At 39.5% G+C, this 17422-nt stretch overlaps 1 protein-coding gene across 1 annotated transcript in view; it reads right to left on the bottom strand.

Moving 5' to 3' along the window:
- Nucleotides 1-4302: 4302 nt before the first annotated feature.
- LOC109934367 (rasGAP-activating-like protein 1) overlaps nt 4303-17422 on the bottom strand; it is a 259927-nt gene continuing 246807 nt past the window's right edge. The window contains exons 18-21 of the mRNA XM_048611726.1: nt 16979-17114; nt 14724-14844; nt 8818-8897; nt 4303-7787 (exon numbers count right to left, since the gene is read on the bottom strand). Of these exons, the coding sequence (XP_048467683.1) occupies nt 7642-7787; nt 8818-8897; nt 14724-14844; nt 16979-17114 (483 nt within the window). The 3' untranslated portion in view covers nt 4303-7641. The remainder of the gene's footprint in view (nt 7788-8817; nt 8898-14723; nt 14845-16978; nt 17115-17422) is intronic.

The following is a 17422-nucleotide window of genomic DNA, read 5'->3' as shown; positions in this document are numbered from 1 at the left end:
ATTGCTATGATATCCCAGTCCCATGTTCCCAACCATGCTCTGAGTTTATTTGCCTTACCTGTTACACCTTCTGCATTGTAATAAATGCAGTTTAATTTATCAGTCCTACCTTGTTCTCTGCTTTGTTCCTACCTGCCCTGACTGTTTGACTTGCTCCATTTCCCAACCCTACCGGTCTCAGACTGATCCCTATCCTCACAATTTCCCTGGGTCCTAACCCCCATACCCCCATCTCCCCATCCCCTTTACCAGTTTATATCCTCCTGAGCAGCTCTAGCAAATCTCCCCACATGTATATTAGTTCCCTTCCAATCAATGACATCCAGGGGATATTGAACATTGAATATGTCACTAAGTGGAATTCAGAAAACTCATAAAGGCCAATATATCCAGAGACAAAAGAGGAAAAGGTTTCTTATTCAATAGGTAAAGTAGTGGTGGGTAAAGAGCTCTAGACAAAATACCTCTTAATCTGACAGCATTGAATTACAGAAGTTATTGGAAATACAGAGAGTCGAATTCTCTGTCAGAAAAAGTGGTTGAGAAACACTGAACCAAAACACTGAATACTTTCAAGAAGGAGTTAGATATAGTTCTTAGTGATCGTATTGAATAGCAGAGCATGTACAAAGGGCTGAATGGCCTACTGCCGCTCCTGTTGTCTGTGTTTCTATGCTTCAATGTAAACACAGGCAATGCATCTGAAACCAAAAAACTCAACGTTATGCTTAATAAGTACCAGATTTATCCGTGGAGGATCTAACAGTGTAACCAGAGTCAAAGGTGAACAGTTTTATTTAGCTCAGTTAGGATTATTCTCAAAATTCCAGTAATTGTCGCCATGAATAATCATTTGGTTACAGGTTATGCTTGTTGCTGTAATTCTGAGTACATTGGAAGGTTATAAAATCAGTGAGTTATACGCATTTCAATTTGCTGGTAACAAACCAGCAATGAAACCAACATATTATAGCGTTGGTGTTTTTAACCAGACTAAAAGCACATGATTCATATGAAATTTGGAACTTTCCTGGGCCACAGTGAAGATTAATGCTTGTCATATCCTCAGAATGCATGATCAATCCCTTGATTTTTGTAATGTATGTGATGCACTATTTTGCCCAAGGCACCCTGAAGGACATGGGCTATGGCGAGAAATGTGGGAGAAGCACATGAGAAATCACTCAAGACATTTCTTGGTATTGGGGGCAACAAATGGCATTTTCCAATGGAGTTCCGGACTTTTCTTGCTGGTGAGGTTATAGTTTTTTTAACAGCGAGAGGCCTATGAGCATGGATTATCACTCATTATCATCCTCATACAACATAATATCACCTCATCAATATGCAAGCTCGCACTGGATAGATACTGAGAATTCCTGTAATGAAAGTCACAGCGGACACCTTGTGATTCCTGAGGTTTCTGTCTACAAGGGGGGTCAACAATGTCCAGGGTAAATATCATGAACTGTGCAGAACAATTCCAGACAGTCAGTGCCGAACCAGGCACACAAGTGCCTTTTAAAGATCTGCCAGCAGCAGGAATCCTGGACTATCCCAACAATGGTGATTACCGCTGCCTACTGCGATTGGGAGAAATATGCTAACTTCGGATGAGAAGCGTGCCATAAAGGGTACGTAGGTAGAGGGTAGTCAGTGAGGCACCTTTGGGACAACAGTGTGAGAAAACCTCCTGGACCTTATAGTGAGAAACCCTCAATGGTAATGACACTTCATCGAAATAAGATTCAGCCCATTATGTTTTAAATGTTAGCTTTTTAATAGGTGTAACACAAATATGGTCAATTTGTTCCGATTCAATTGATAGTGAGGTATTCATTGTGCACCACAGTTACTACGTAGAACAGTTATCACACATTCACTCCTTGGCGATTCATACTAATACTTTCAGAAAGTAACATTTTGGGATGTATATATTTAGAGGGATGATGTGCACTTGCAATGCCAAGGCATACAAGGCTATGGTCCAAGAACTTGAAAAATGAGATTATAATAGTGTGGTACTTGTTTCTGGTGCAGATTTGATGGACCAAAGGGTCTTTTTTCTGTGCAGTAGACCTCTATGAGATGTAGTAACAATCTTGAGCGATGATTTTGTGCCAACAGTTCAAAAAGTCCTTTGCTCCTGTTTTTTTTTTTTGCCTCAATTTTGGGCCTTTTGTAGATTAATTATTTGATTGCTATGATAATTTGACAATTCCACTGGTTCAGTATCATCCCATGTCTAAGTTTTTCTATTAGGGCTCAGTTAGGATGATTCTCACACTGATTTCAGAATAGTTAAAGTACTGGTCCTATCCCAGAACTTGAGCATAAAATCAAAGCTGACATTTCAATGTAGTGCTGAGAGACTGCTGCATTCTTAAACATGCCATTTTTTGGATGAGATATTGAACTGAAGCCATAGAATCCCTACAGTGTGGAAACAGGCCCTTCAGCCCAACAAGTCCACACTGATCCTCGGTGAAGCCCACCCAGATCCATCCACGTAATCTACACATCCCTGAATGCTACGGGCAATTTAGCATGGCGAATCCACCTAGCCTACACATCTTCAGACTGAGAGGAAACTGGAGCAAACCCACACAGACACAGGAAGAACATGCAAACTCCACACAGTCGCCTGAGGGTGGAATCAAACCCAGGTCCCTGGTGCTGTGAGGCAGCAGTGCTAACCACTGAGCCACCATGCCACCCCATATTTGCCATTCTTGCAGGTGACTGTAAAAGGGTCAATGGACATCTTTTGGGGAAGAACAGAGGAGCTCTCCCTGCTATCCTGGTCAATATTTATCATCAATAAACACCACAAAAACAGATTACCTTGCCAACGTAACATTGAAATTCATGGGAGCTTGCTGTTTGCAAATTGGCTCCCGTACTTCTGCTATTACAATAGTGACTGCACATCAAAAGAACTTAATTGACTGTAAAATGCTTTGGTGGATGTAAAATTATACAAAGGTAAGTCTTGGGACTCTTGTGGCACAGTGATAAGGTCCCTACCTCTGAGCCAGAAGGCTTGAGTTCAAGCTCCACTTGTTCTGGAGATGTTCAATAACATCTCTGCACAGGTTAATGAGAAAATATTTATAAAAGCAGTCTTTCATTAAGTGCAGACACCATAGCAGAGATGCTGAGTGTGTTCTTTAGCTGAGAGTGAAGTGCATGGTCAGAAGAAAGTGAGTTTATTTTTGGCGTGTTAATAACTTTTATTTTTATTTCTGTTTTTTTGGATATTTGTGGTAAAAACTATGAGTAGCACATTCATGTACATATAATAGATATTTAATGCTGTGCAAAATACATAAAATTCCATAGCCTAATTTCTGACAGAGGTCATCACATTTAAAGGAATGCCTATCCATTACACATTTGAATTGAAACTTCTCAGCAAAAAGCACAGTTGATGCTTTTAGAAAACTGATATATAAATACAAATCTGGCAAACATCATTTGGCTATGTATTATTATATGTGGATCACTTATTGGCACCAACTTGCGTTCAGCCACAAAAGACCACTTCATAGAATTGGGATAAATCATTATACATTCACAGGCAGCAAATATCAATGCCCAATATGCAACAGATGCATTTTTTAAAAATAAAGTCACTTAAAAATGTTGTTCAGATATGCTTACAATCACAAATTTAAGGCAGTGCTGATACATGGGCCACTCCACCACCTCAGCATGTGTTCAGGTAACATGTATATACATATAAACATAATTCTCACCTACACAGTCACAGTATCATTGTCAAATGTGATAAAATACGTAAATCACAATTACTCTGCAATTAGGGATACCTTAGACATCATGCACCAAAATTTGTTACAACAGAACGCTGTGCACTACACATTGAATATAAAACTGGACACACTCACTATTGTGAAATCTTTGAATTTAAATCACTTCATCTCAGCATTTGAGTGCAGTATACGACTAAAAGCCAAAACAACATCTGAATCATAACAATAAAGGCTTTGGTGCAAAGCTGGTCTTAGTAAAATGGCAGTGTCAAACTTTGGAGCTTCTTCCAATATTTAATACACTATAGAACCACACCTGTGTGCACCGTTACACTTCTCCCAACACCCCTCAACAACAGCACCACATTGACAGAAGAATCTTAAGTCTGCAAGTCATGTAAGTATTAAAATACAGAACATATACTGGTGAACAAAAACAGAAGTTGCTGGAAAAGCTCAGCAGGTCTGGCAGCATCTGTGAAGAAGAAAATCAGAGTTAATGTTTTGGGTCCGGTGACCCTTCCTCAGTTGTGAGCTTTTCCGGCACCTTCTGTTTTTGTTCCTAATTTACAGCATCCACAGTTCTTTCAGTTTTTATATACTGGTGAATGATGGCCATCAGGAAGCAATCAAAGGCTTTGCAGGTCTGAATTCAAAGGAACTACTCAAGAAAAACAAGAGTCACTAAAAACTATATACAGGTTCTTCTGGTCCTGAATCAGCTCTATGCATTTTCTGTCCATAGAATAACCATGGTGTTTTGTAGCAAGTTAACTAATGTGTGGTTTGTTTTTTGGGAGATGATTAACAAAACAATGTTTACTGCTCTGCCCATGCTTCACAGATTCCAATATTCTGGACACATTAACAAAGCATGTTGAAAAGAGATTATCAGACAAATTCTTGCAGAATGTGAAAGGCAATGGTTGCCCGAAATTTTGAGGTGTGCGGCCTATTATGCCTGATATGCGTGGTACCTTTAATGCTTGTTGCATATTCACACAATATCCTAAAGAGGGTAGCTTGTGAGCAACCCACACATTTCATTCACAACTCTCCCCTTGCCTGAGGTGTGGTGACCCTTAGGTTAAACCACCACCAGTTGTTTCTCTCTCTAATGACAGAGCGGCTCTATGGTCTAGTAGGACTATGGCAACTTTACCTTTGCCTTCATAACCGCACACACTGCAGAATAGTGTGGTGGACGTTTGGCAGGGAGAGAAGTGGAAATCTGTGGTAATAGAAAAGTGAAACGTTTTAAGAATAGGAATTGAGACTGGAATTCAATAAGTGAAAAACTAAATCTCAGATATCTCCTGAAAGAGTGATAATTTTCCTCAAAATTTCTAATTTTGCCAAAGAAAAACAAACTTTTCTGGACATTTATTCATTTTGCTCTAGAAAGACATACAATACACACAACAAATTCCACTGACCTTACATGATTTATGAGTTTCTATTTCATGAAGTTTCTCTTTTGGACTTTAATAATCTAGTGTTGCCATTGAATGATGTTGGGCCCAGAATAGTGCTAACACTCTTTAATGGTATTCTCAATTAAGGGCTTACTTTAAATTTCTTCCTCCCGTTAGCAGCAGTGCTGGATTTACAGCACGACAGACGGTACGACATGAAAATTCTACATTAATTTGAAGCTGCAAATGCAGGCAATTCAATTTCAAAATAAATTAAGCACCCAGGAACAATTGATACACACTGCCAACAATCCCACATTGAGACACAATGAAAGTGGCATTTTGCTAACAATCTTGCTAAAGGTGATCAAACAAAAACCGACATAGATACTGTTCTGGCTGTGCCGAGAGTTAGTGAGGATGAGGGGGTAATGGGCAGTTTAAGGGGTAGGGGCATTTCAATAATTCTTACTGTTACTTTCAAACTTGAACAAAACATTCACTTACCCATAAAACTGGTGGACAGGGTCTGAATGAGGTATTCAAAATCTTGAGGGTTCTGGACAGATGGACAAGTGAAATGATTGAGAACAAGACGGCACAGATTTAAAGTAACTGGTGAAAGATGTAAAAGGGATGGGAAGATAGATAGTTTTCACTCAGCAAGTGGTAAGGGCCTGGAATGCATTGCCTGAGAGTGTGGTAATGGCAGGTTCAACTAACGCATTCAAAGGGAGTTAGACTGTCATTTGAAAAGGAGGTGTCGAGGGATGGGTGTTATGGAATGGTATTGGTTGAGATGCTCATTCAAAGAGCTAGTGCAGACACGATGGACCAAAAGGCCTCCTTTTGTGCTGTTGTAAATCTGTGAAACCAGTGCAGGATACAACTGATTACACCTCCTGCCTTGTGTAAGATGCCATCTAGTGTGATTTAATTCTGGAGGCACAAAAAATGTGGGAAATAAATGTCATAAACCGATCATTTAGCCAGGGTGCATCCAAAGGCATCAATCAATTTCTGTATTCCTGCAAATGTTGAAGCAAAGAACATTTTCAAATGGGACTTTGCAAGTACTGAACATTAATGCACAAAACTACTCATGATTCTCGGTCTTAGGAACTTTAATTAATAAATTTTGTTTTAGAAATTTTAATGGCACTTCAACTGTTGTGTGTAATAAATACAATTTCAATGGTGCAATACAGATCCTTAAATGGTTGCTGCATCAAAACTGATATTTCTATGTTGTCAGTTGATCTATGCATACACCAAATGCAGAAGGGGATGTACATAACTTAATCTGTAAGTATGTGCACTTGGTGACATGATCTTTAAAAAAGCCATGAAACACAAAATTTAAAAGTTTCCAATACATCTCATACGTACCACCTTTCCTAACATCTTGGCAGAAAGTGTAATTTCACTGGGAAGCTGCCGGAACTATTGAAATGTGCATTAAAGATAAAGGCCTAACCTAACCCCTTTAACTAAGAACACACCTCTAGCATGTATGAAATTGGCCAGCCCGGCATATCTGATGAAATAATAATCAGCTCCAGAAACCCAGGCCTCTGAACTGCATGTTGCAGAGAGTATACTATTAACAGTTGGGTTTTTATCATGAAGCAGTACAACAACTTGATTAATTTGTTAACAGACTATCAGGAAATTAGGTACGTTGAAAGATCAATTGAAAACAGAGAGGCAATATAATTTATGCAATTCGCTTCATCATATTTGTCAATGTCGTAAGTCCCTTAACTGCACTTAATCCAGTAAGATATCCTCCTGCCACACAAAGAAGTTAACAGCTCAGTCTGGAAGGACATAACCACTTTTGCCAGTGAAACAAAAATACTGCCACAATTAGCTGTGATTTCTGAACCAGCTTTGAGCAGTGCAGTGATGTTTTGGCAAGTTGACATGCGTGCCTGTGGTGCAGAGCTGCCATACAGACGCTGGGTTCTCAACATCTGGTTGTGATGTATAATTTCAGACATTTATTGTTTTTGGTTTCCTGTGGTGCAATTACAAACTACTGGAGACAATGCATGGAACTGAAACATCTCCAAAGAACAGACAGGAAAGCGTTCAAACGTAGCCACTGCTCTTGCATTAATAGGTGCCTGTGCTCAGCTGCCTTACATTAGTAGTAGATGAAATCCCATCCTCAGTCTTAAACAGCAACAAATCAGCAACTTTCCCCCGAAGTTGCTTGGATATGATGACAATCCCGTTCTCTTTAATGTTTTTAATGCAGCTTGTAAAGGAATGTCTGAACCATTCTGCAGCTCTCAGTGTCCATTACACCTGCAAGTTTGTACTTCAGTTTGTTGACATTTGTATTGTTGAATTCGCTCTTGTTAAATCCACTGTACGCCTGGACTGGTATGTGGCACACTGCACATAGCGCACAAACTGATTTTTCAGATGTCTTGCCTCAGTACGACTCAGGGAGCCACCATCTCATTGGCCTGCTCCTCTTTCTCTCTCTGTTCGAATGCCTGGTGAGCACGTTCAAGATCTTGCACAACATCCAGCAGTCTGGCAGCCGCTGACATCTTCCGACCATGAAAGGAGCAGCTCTTGGCAACTCCTGATGCATACAATAGATTTTGAATTGTGAGTCATGATATCACTGCAAAGTAATTCAACCTCATCAAAAGATATTGCGCATTCCTTCAATGTAACACTTGGATGAAGACAAACTAACACCATCAACAAGTATCAGCCATTGTCAAATAATAACAATCTTCAATTTTAAACAACAGAATTTTAACATTTTGATTACTGAAGCTGCTTCCAGCCTGAAGTAGGCCCAGATTGAGAGCACAGTCTCCATCTCTGTTTGCTTGACTGTGTGGATTTTAAAACTGTTACTGAGATTGATTTTGCATATTCTCTTTTGGAAGCACTTCCTTCAGAAACATTCCAATAGATCTTTTAGAAAATGTGTGTGGTGATTTTGTAAATCGTTCAAAAAGAGTATCTTTATGACTTTGCCACGCCAGAGCAATCTACCTGCTATGTTTCCCATTGTTTATTTTAACAACTTTTTCCAACTGGCCTCCAGACCTGAGGATGGTTCTAGTTATGAAATCGAAAACAAAATCAGAAATTGCTGGAAAAACTCTGCAGGTCAGGCAGCATCTGTGGAGAGAAAGCAGAGTTAGCATTTCGGATACAGTGACCCCTGTTCAGGATGTCACTGGACCCAAAACTTTAACTCTGCTTTCTCTCCCTGGATGATGCCTGACCTGTTGAGTCTTTCCATCAATTTCTGATTTTGTTCCTGATTTTCAGCGTCTGCAGTTCTTTAGATATTTTTTGAATAGTAATAAGATGTTCTTTGCGTGTATAATATCGTTGAGACCCTCACTAGACCTAGCTTTATGTGCAATTTAATTTTTTAGACTTGTAGCATTGGAATTCATTCTCAGATATTAACACCTCTAAGACATTTTTAACAACCTTTTCAAGCAAGAAGAGTACATTACACTATGTTGCTAGTACAACATTTGCTTCTTATAGTAACGGTAGTAGTTTATTAGTTCCAGAAAAAGTACTGGTTCATTGAATAAGTAACTAATTTCAATGTGTAAGAGTTAATGCTGAAAGGTAAGTACCTTCCTCTATCCCCACACCATGTATTCTTCCTTCCTGGCCCATCACAGTTTCTGCATCTAAAGATTCAAGGTACTTCTGTCTAAAAAGAGAAAACAGGAGACAAAATTTCTTATAGAGTTCTAGTTGGAGCTGTTTAACATTGCAGTTCAACACAGTACTTTCACTTCAATTTTGTTTGAAATCATTTCCAACAACAAGTAATATTGTAATTAAAAATCATAATTAAGAATTTCTGCTGTTGTCAGCTCATATTTGTTCATATTTCTTTTTTGTTCAGTCTTGGGAATCCTTATGCAACTGACTACTTTGCTTGATCATTTCAGAGGGTAATTAGGAGTCAGTCACATTGCTCTGAGTAGGGAGTCATGGTTGGGCCAGATCCCAGGTAAAGAGTGCAGATTCCCTTCCCTAAAGAGCTTAAGTGAACCAATTTTTCCCACATCTCTCCAATAGTTAATATTGGAACCAGGTTGACCTCATTGACTATGCGGTCATTTGGTTGGGGTTGCTAACCTGGACCAATCAGGAAAGCCCTGGCTGACTAATATAACCAGTAGATGAGAGTGTCCTCAGTTCAGGGGACTGACTCCAAGCTGGCTGGTCACTGCGAGTGTATGCTTCATAAGTAAATAAATGGTGACCTGGTGATGGGATACCAGCCTCTGTGTAGTTTTTTTTTACTAAGACTAGTGTTTTTTCCTGATTTTTATTTAATTAATTAAATTTAAATTTAGAATTAAACCCACATGTCTGGATCATTAGTTTGGGCCTGTGTATTACTAGTTCAGCAACGTAAGCACTAACTTACAATACCTGTGCCACTGTAAAATCAGCACTTTACAGGTGCAACAGCCCAACTTTAACCTATTCAAAACTGGCAAAGGTGCATGGAATTAAAATTTGTCTCGAAATCCTTAAGTTATATCGAGGCAAGTCAACTTTGTACTCATTAGAAAGAAAGGGGGAAAAAGCCACTTATAACTTTTTTTGTCATGATAATTTCATGTGCAAACAACGCATTTCCAACACATGACAATGTTTTTGATCCACAATGATGCATCTTATTTGTATACCAATCACACATTACAATTTGCCCTTTTTTATGAAGACAGTGTACTGATAAATTGAAATAATCTAAATTGCCATCATGAGTTCTTCACTGGACATTTTTATTTGCATTTTTAAAATTAATAGTTCTTAATTGCTAATAAGACAAGGTTTTACCCTTTATTATTTTATTATCATAGAGTCATAGAGACATAGAAACATACAGCACGGAAACAGACCCTTTGGTCCAACTCGTCCATGCCGACCAGATATCCGATATAAATCTAAATCATAAATTAATCTAGTCCCTCTAAATCCATCATATTCATTTCCCCATTCAGATGCCTTTTAAATGTTGTTATCATACCAGCCTCCACCACTTCCTCTGGCAGCTCATTCCATTCACTACCACCCTCTACGTGAAAAGGTTGCCCCTTCGGTCCCTTTTATATCTTTCCTCTCTCACCTTAAATGTGTGCCCTCTAGTTTTGGATTCCCCCACCCCAGGGATAAGACCTTCTCTATTTACCCCATCCATGCCCCTCAGGATTTTATAAACCTGTATAAGGTCACCCCTCAGCCTCCGACACGCCAAGGAAAATAGTCCCAGCCCATTCAGCCCTCCATTCCCGTTTATTAACCATGGGTGTATGATAAATAAAGAGGGAGGAAATTCAGAAGTATTGATGTTGAATATTCACAGATTAGTTTTTAAAGTGTTAAATAATTCAAAACTGCAAGCCACTTTGAATTGGCAATTTGGACAGGATGACTGGTAATGTACTGGCCTCTAGTGGTGTAATCTATTGTTTCAGTCTCCTCGGGCATTTTTAGCCTGAGAATCTCCGGAGTAACAAGCATGATTGATCAACTGATCATGTTGCTAATTGTTTCCTTCGTTCACTCATTCAAACAATGTGACCATATCAAGATAAATTAACTTCTGTTAATTACAACAGCAACTTTGTTTCTCCTGTAACTTGTAAATAGTGAAACATAATCTAATATTGTCTGATGCATTCTTCTGGTCAACTATAATAAAAACAAGAATACTTATGTATTGTTATGAGGAGAATTGTTCTTAGTGAAGGTTTATTTTCTAATAACTGCTGGTGCTCTGCAAGGGGAAATAAGCACTGGGAAATCATGCATGAGTCTATAGCAGACCATATGCACAACTGTAGGTGCAGCATAAAGTTGATCAAAGTTTTCACTGTAAATGGGCAACTGTCATTACAATAAGCAAATCAATGGTAATAATCTGCAGTAAAAAAACCACACACACACACACAATCTTCTACCGTACAAACTAGGAATAGATTCTTCAACTGAACAAAGAATAAATTCCCATTTAATAGAAAATAATGTAAAGGATAAAAGTGCCCAATTGTTTAAAGAGAGACTTGGAATGTATGCGTTCTGGGATTTAACACTGCAATTTGTGTGGTGATTTGTGACACATGAAGCTTCATTTCATGATACTCTTATTTTTTAATGATGGAACCAAAGATTTTAGCTGTAATCTGTTAGTTGCATGGCCTATAATTTACAGCATGGACATTCCAGTTGGTTTGTACAAATTAAAACAAAGAAATAAAAAGGAGATGCCAGGTGGTTGATGCTACAGAAGGCAAACTGCTTGTACCTGTCATTTCCCACAATGAGTGCAAGACTTGAGCATGTTCACTAACCAAATCCCCCTACAGGAGTAGAATGGCCAGTATATATCACAGATAGACACAGTCCAAAGATTTTATGGCACAGATTCCATAGCAACATCAACATCATGAGTCAATCTATCCTGTAGAGAGATCAGTGATGGATGTGCGGGACACTGAATAATTTCAGGCTTTTTTCAATGCAGGCTGAGAATCAGTAATGTGAACAGGGTCAATAAGGTTCAAGGTTTCAGTGACAATGTGGTTCTTCAGGCTTTTATACACCATGAGTTTACCCTCACAAACCCACACCCCACAGATGTACACGTTATTCACGATCATCAAACAGATCATGTATGTGGAAGCTCAATTCCCAGCTGTCAAAATTATTCAAAAGGAAGTTGCTCTCTTCCCTGAACACCTTTGAGGCAGCCATGAACAGCCTCAGCATGCAGATACACTAAGACCCATGTGACCAATAAGCTCATTATTGAGCTGCACATTAGGTGTTTGCTGAGTGAAGGGCTTATTCCTGTAAATGTCCAACTGTTTCATTTTAGGTAAGGAACCTATCTCTGTGCTCTTCAGCACTCCATATCCCAAACTCCAAGCATGTAAGAACAGAAACGCTGATTCTCCATCTCTCAGGTAACTAATGGGTCTTGCTACTGGTACCTTCATGTATCTTCTAATCAGCTGCTGACAGACATAATTATTTACTCCTGGAAGACATGGGGCTTGAACCTGGTCCTCCTGGATCAGACATTACCACTGACCACAAGGGGCTTCCATTGTTACCTACTTCCTGGGAATAAATAACTTAAAAACAAAGATGGAACGGATGAATCCCTCCATTCCAAGAGGGGCTTGAAGCCAACAAGAATTCAAAGATCAGGCAGTACTAGCTGAATGTCTAGGTAAATGGAATAAAGTACGTAAAGAGAACAGCTTTTGTAGTCAGCACAGTGTGGAGCTGGAGGAACATAGCAGGTCAGGCAGCATCAGAGGAGCAGGAAAGTCAACATTTTGGGTCGGGGCCTTTCTTCAGAAGTTCTGAAGAAGGGTCCAGACCCGAAACATCAACTTTCCCGCTCCACTGATGCTGCCTGACCTGCTGTGTTCCTCCAGCTTCACACTGTGTTGACTCTGACTCCAGCATCGGCAGTTCTTGCTATCTCTCAGCTATTGTTGAACGTACTTGATCCACCTGCTTTGTGCAACCATCCGTTGGCCATTTCCTTTTTCATTTAATGGAAAATCTGCTACAGTAAAGTAAAACACCTGGAAACCAAGATAGTTGTTGTTCTAGACTCTACTGAAATCAATCTTATGCAGGGAATATAAATCATGAGAAATCAGAATGCACTTAAGCACAAAGGCTTGGAGCACTCAGCTGCTGAAATTACTGGATGTATCGCAGCTTGGTATGGCAACTACTCTGCCCAAGGCCACAAGAAATTACAGAGATTTGAGAACACTGCCCAGTCCATCACGAAAACCAGCCTTCCTTCCATCGACTCCGTCTATACTTCCCACTGCCTCGGGAAAGCAGCCAACATCCCGCTGGGTGGCACGATGGCTCAGTGGTTAGCACTGCTGCCTAACAGCACCAGGGACCTGGGTTCAATTCCACGCTCAGGTGATTGTGTGAAGTTTGCACATTCTCCATGTATCTGTGTGGGTTTCCTCTGGGCGCTCCAGTTTCCTCCCACAGTCCAAAGATGCTGGACTGGCCATGCTAAATTATCCCATAGTGTCCAAGGATGTGCAGGCCAGGTGGATTAGCCATGGGAAATGCAGGCCAATAGAGATAGGGTCTGGGTGGGTGGGCAGTGTATACATGTTGGACCAAATGGCTTGCTTCCACACTGTAGGGATTCTATGAACGTAATCAAATACCCCTCCCACCCTGGTTACAATCTCTTCTACCCTCTTCCACTGGGCAAAAGATACAAAAGTTTGAAAACAGTATTGTTATAAAGTGGATGTTTACCTCCCTCCCCCACTTCTGAGAACAACAACCAAAGAGGAACACCTTGCCCTATAATCTGTAAAAGGAGCGTGAAAAGTGGTGTAAACTGCTTTTCAGCAACTTCCAGAGGTTAAATAAAATAAATCCTTGACATTCACTTTAAAATCAACAAGTAAAAACTTATTTATCTAACTCTAACAGTGAACAAATTAACTAAACTATTAACAAACTGAATAAATCTCTTCTAACTGCTAACTATTCATGAATAAAGAAAGATTTAATGGTATGCTGTTCCAATGAATAAAGTCCCACCTCTTATATATATATGTTCTGTGCCTTCTCCATCAATTCTTCTGTCAGGAATACTAACTAGTTGTGTCATTGGTACCATTGTTATTTAGACGGTGCTTTCTCTACAACATATAGGAGGCTGTGAGAGCCAGCGATTCTCTCTTGAGAGCTGAGGGCCGTTAGCTTTGGCAGATTGCAGCTAGCTCTGGGGCTTTGTCCAACTGCACCCTTCTTTTTATATGCTTGATGACAAATCAATATTTCTTAGAATATGATTGGTCCTATGTTGTCAAAGCCAACAGATTTAAATTTAATAGATTTTTGGTATCCAAGTACCTGGTTCAAATTGATTGGCTAAATTCAAAAGCTTGTTGTCTTGGTAAAAACTGCTGCTTGGCTTGCTAACTGCATGGCTTATTGATACAAATGTTTTAATTCGGATGCTCTCTGTGTACTTGCAAACTTTCAACCTGCTGCTCACAGACATCCATTTTAAATCTCCAAGCACAGAAAAAGCACATGGTCTTTTAAAGGGACCATAAAATGCTTTGTCCCCTTAGCATTTTACAAACACCAAATTCTAACTTCCTGCCTCCCAATCCACAAGTACACTACCCAACTTCACAACAGCACCAACAGACTAACAGATTTAAGAACAGCTTCTTCCCTGCTGTTATCAGACTTATGAACAGACTTCTCATATATTAGAGTTGAGCTTTCTCTCCACCTTCTCTGTAGCTGTCACAATATATTCTGCATTCTGTTCTATTATGCTGATGTACTTGTGTAAGGTATGATTTGTTTGGTTAGCACGCAAAACAATACTTTTCACTGTATCTTGGTACATGTGACAATAATAAATCAAATCAAATCCACTTCTCTATGATAGAGCATTCAGATGTCGCTTGTATGTTACACTGCAATTTAAGTTACTCACTTCAGCTTTTCTCTGCCTTGTAAGAGTTGCTTGAAAACGGTCTGTGTCTCAACATCTGGGTCAAGTGGATCACTCCAGTCACCTAGGGTTACAGCAGAATGTGTGCGGCTGCATCCCCGAACTGTTAAACAAACAGAAAGCAAGCTGTACTGAAGGATTATCAAACATTGCAGTCATTGTGTTTATGCTACAATGTGTTTCATCATTTTATTTAATGTGTTCAGACACACCTCTGGAGCAGGTGGGACCTGAACCCGAGCCTCGTGGCTCAGAGATAGGGAATCTACCACTGTCCCACAAGCCCCCACACTACGATATGTTTATATATATTTGTAATCAATGCATTCAGAGATATTGTTTACACATTTCTGGAACAGGTAGAACACGAGCCCAGGCCTTCTGGCCTATTCTTGTGGTGGGAAACAGGAGCTGCTGTTTCTTGTTAAGAAGCTGCTAAAATGTTCAATCAGGATGGATGTTATCAAAAGCCACGGTAGAATTTACAGGATGCTATGGTGCTTTCTAGATGAGATTAGGAAATTCTGCCTTGTTGCAGCTCTAGAACAGAATAGTCTACTTGTCACATGATGACTACTAAGTTAAGCAGGTTGAATAGGTGACTAAATCCTGGAATTTTATGCCATTGATTAAAAATCTAGTGCCTACAGCCACTGAAAGACCGACAGTGTTCCTGGAAGCTTGGGATCCAATCACGGTCCTTTTGAAATCGTGATTTAATTATAAAGTCACACTGTTCCTAAAGTCAACTGATTTGAGGAAAGACTGAAGAATGTCACATTAGCAATTTTCAAAACTTAAATGACATTAGAAACTACGTTCTGAATGAAAATCACTAACATGAAATGTTAACTGAAGGAAAAAGTTAAAATATCTACTAACACTGCCTGACCTACTGAGTATTTAATTCTGTGTAAAAGATCAGGGAAGTGTGGGAGCAAAAGCGTTAGACTCACGATTGTATAATTACATAAATTTCCTCACTTTTATGCCTACTTTTTCAGGTTTGAGTGGTCAGACATCCAAAATCCATTAAACTCTGGAATTCTTTCACCAGGTTACAAGATGGACTGTAAACAAAATATGCAGGAAATACTCAGCAAGTCAAGCAGCCTGTGTGAAGAGACACAGTAGCTCAGTGTGAAGACACACAGTGGCTCACAGCACCAGGGACCCAGGTTCGATCCCAGCCTTGGGCGACAGTCTATGTGGAGTTTGCACATTCTCCTGGTGTCTATGTAGGTTTCTGCCATGCTCTGGTTTCCTCGCACAGCCCAAAGATGTGCAGGTTAGGTGGGTTGGCCATGCTAAATTGTCCCATAGTGTTCAGGGATGTGCAGGTTAGATGCATTAGCTATGGGGAATGGGTCTGGGTGGGATGGTCTTCAGAAGGTCTGTGTGGACTTGTTGGGCCAAATGGCCTGTCCCCACACTGTGGGGAGTCTATGAAATACTGTTTGCAGATGTGTAATTAAAAGTTTGGGAGAATTACTGAGGAAATTCATAGGATCTGTCCTGTTTGCATTTGCTATTTGATGTGCATTGGGTGTTCAAGCACAGGATATTATCCAATGTTGACTACATCTTCATTCTGGTGTTAAAAGTAAGTTGTAGATGGTATTATTGTTCTAAAAGTGCTGTTTGTTCAAAACATTGAAGTCTTGCAGCTTTATTCTCTTATTGGGTCTCCTGGATCTCAAATTCTGTGTACTTTAAAAATAAATATACTGGTTCATGTCCAGCTTGTAACATAAAATTGGCTGTCTGGTTGAGATTGTAACATAATTCGCTGATCTCGTATGAGATCATAACATAAAGCTGGCAGCCTGATTTGGGATCATAACAAACACCTCTTGGTGAGACAGAAATTGAGTTTAATTTAATCCACTGTAAAGAAAGCGAGCATAATACACATGAATCACTAATCATTTTAATATGATCAGTTTTGCAAGTTACATAAGAAATATTTATCAAGGAGGTTTATAGATGAAAAAAGCAACAATAATCGATAGTAATACATTTTGTGACAGGGAAAATTCAACATTCTGGTCACACAGTCATTGAGTGCAAACAAAGGTTAAACATAGCTAACGTTTTTGTAAGAAGTTGTTCGACTGCGTGATGATGTCAGCAAAAAAGACGTGGCAGCAGTAAACATTGACTTTTCCTGAATTGGCTTCTAATGTCAATGTTCAGTTTTAATGGGAGGGGGAGAGGGGACTTTTTCACTGATATACCTGTCCTGTCAGTGTGCAGGCAACAAGTCCAGCGGTTGCTCCTGTAAGAACCTGGATGAAAGGATGCAAGCGTGCGTTCATTGCAGATACTGGCTTTCCTGATAGCCGAAAGCCACTGATTCAGTTCGTTCACATTCTGGAAGAGATAGAACAACATGTCAGCATTGATTGTTAAAACCCTTAAAATAACCAGGTAGTCAATTTAGCAAAAACAGATCAATATGAGAGCAATGGAGTTGTTAAATAACAATCCAATTTTAAGAGGACATTTTATAAATGTTCACATTTGTGATCAGCATAATTGAATACATTTTATGTGCTTCAGCAATGTAACATAGTAGTTCTAAGCTTTGGGATTTCCACTGTCTTTATCCAGGACCAATGAAAAGCATCAGGTGGTGGAGCTTAACTCCATACTAATATATTTTTCTTTTCATTTGTTAC

This window comes from Rhincodon typus, chromosome 24 (assembly GCF_021869965.1).
Source record: "Rhincodon typus isolate 14 chromosome 24, sRhiTyp1.1, whole genome shotgun sequence".
Taxonomy (NCBI): domain Eukaryota; kingdom Metazoa; phylum Chordata; class Chondrichthyes; order Orectolobiformes; family Rhincodontidae; genus Rhincodon; species Rhincodon typus.
This window is presented reverse-complemented; position numbering and strand designations above follow the sequence as displayed.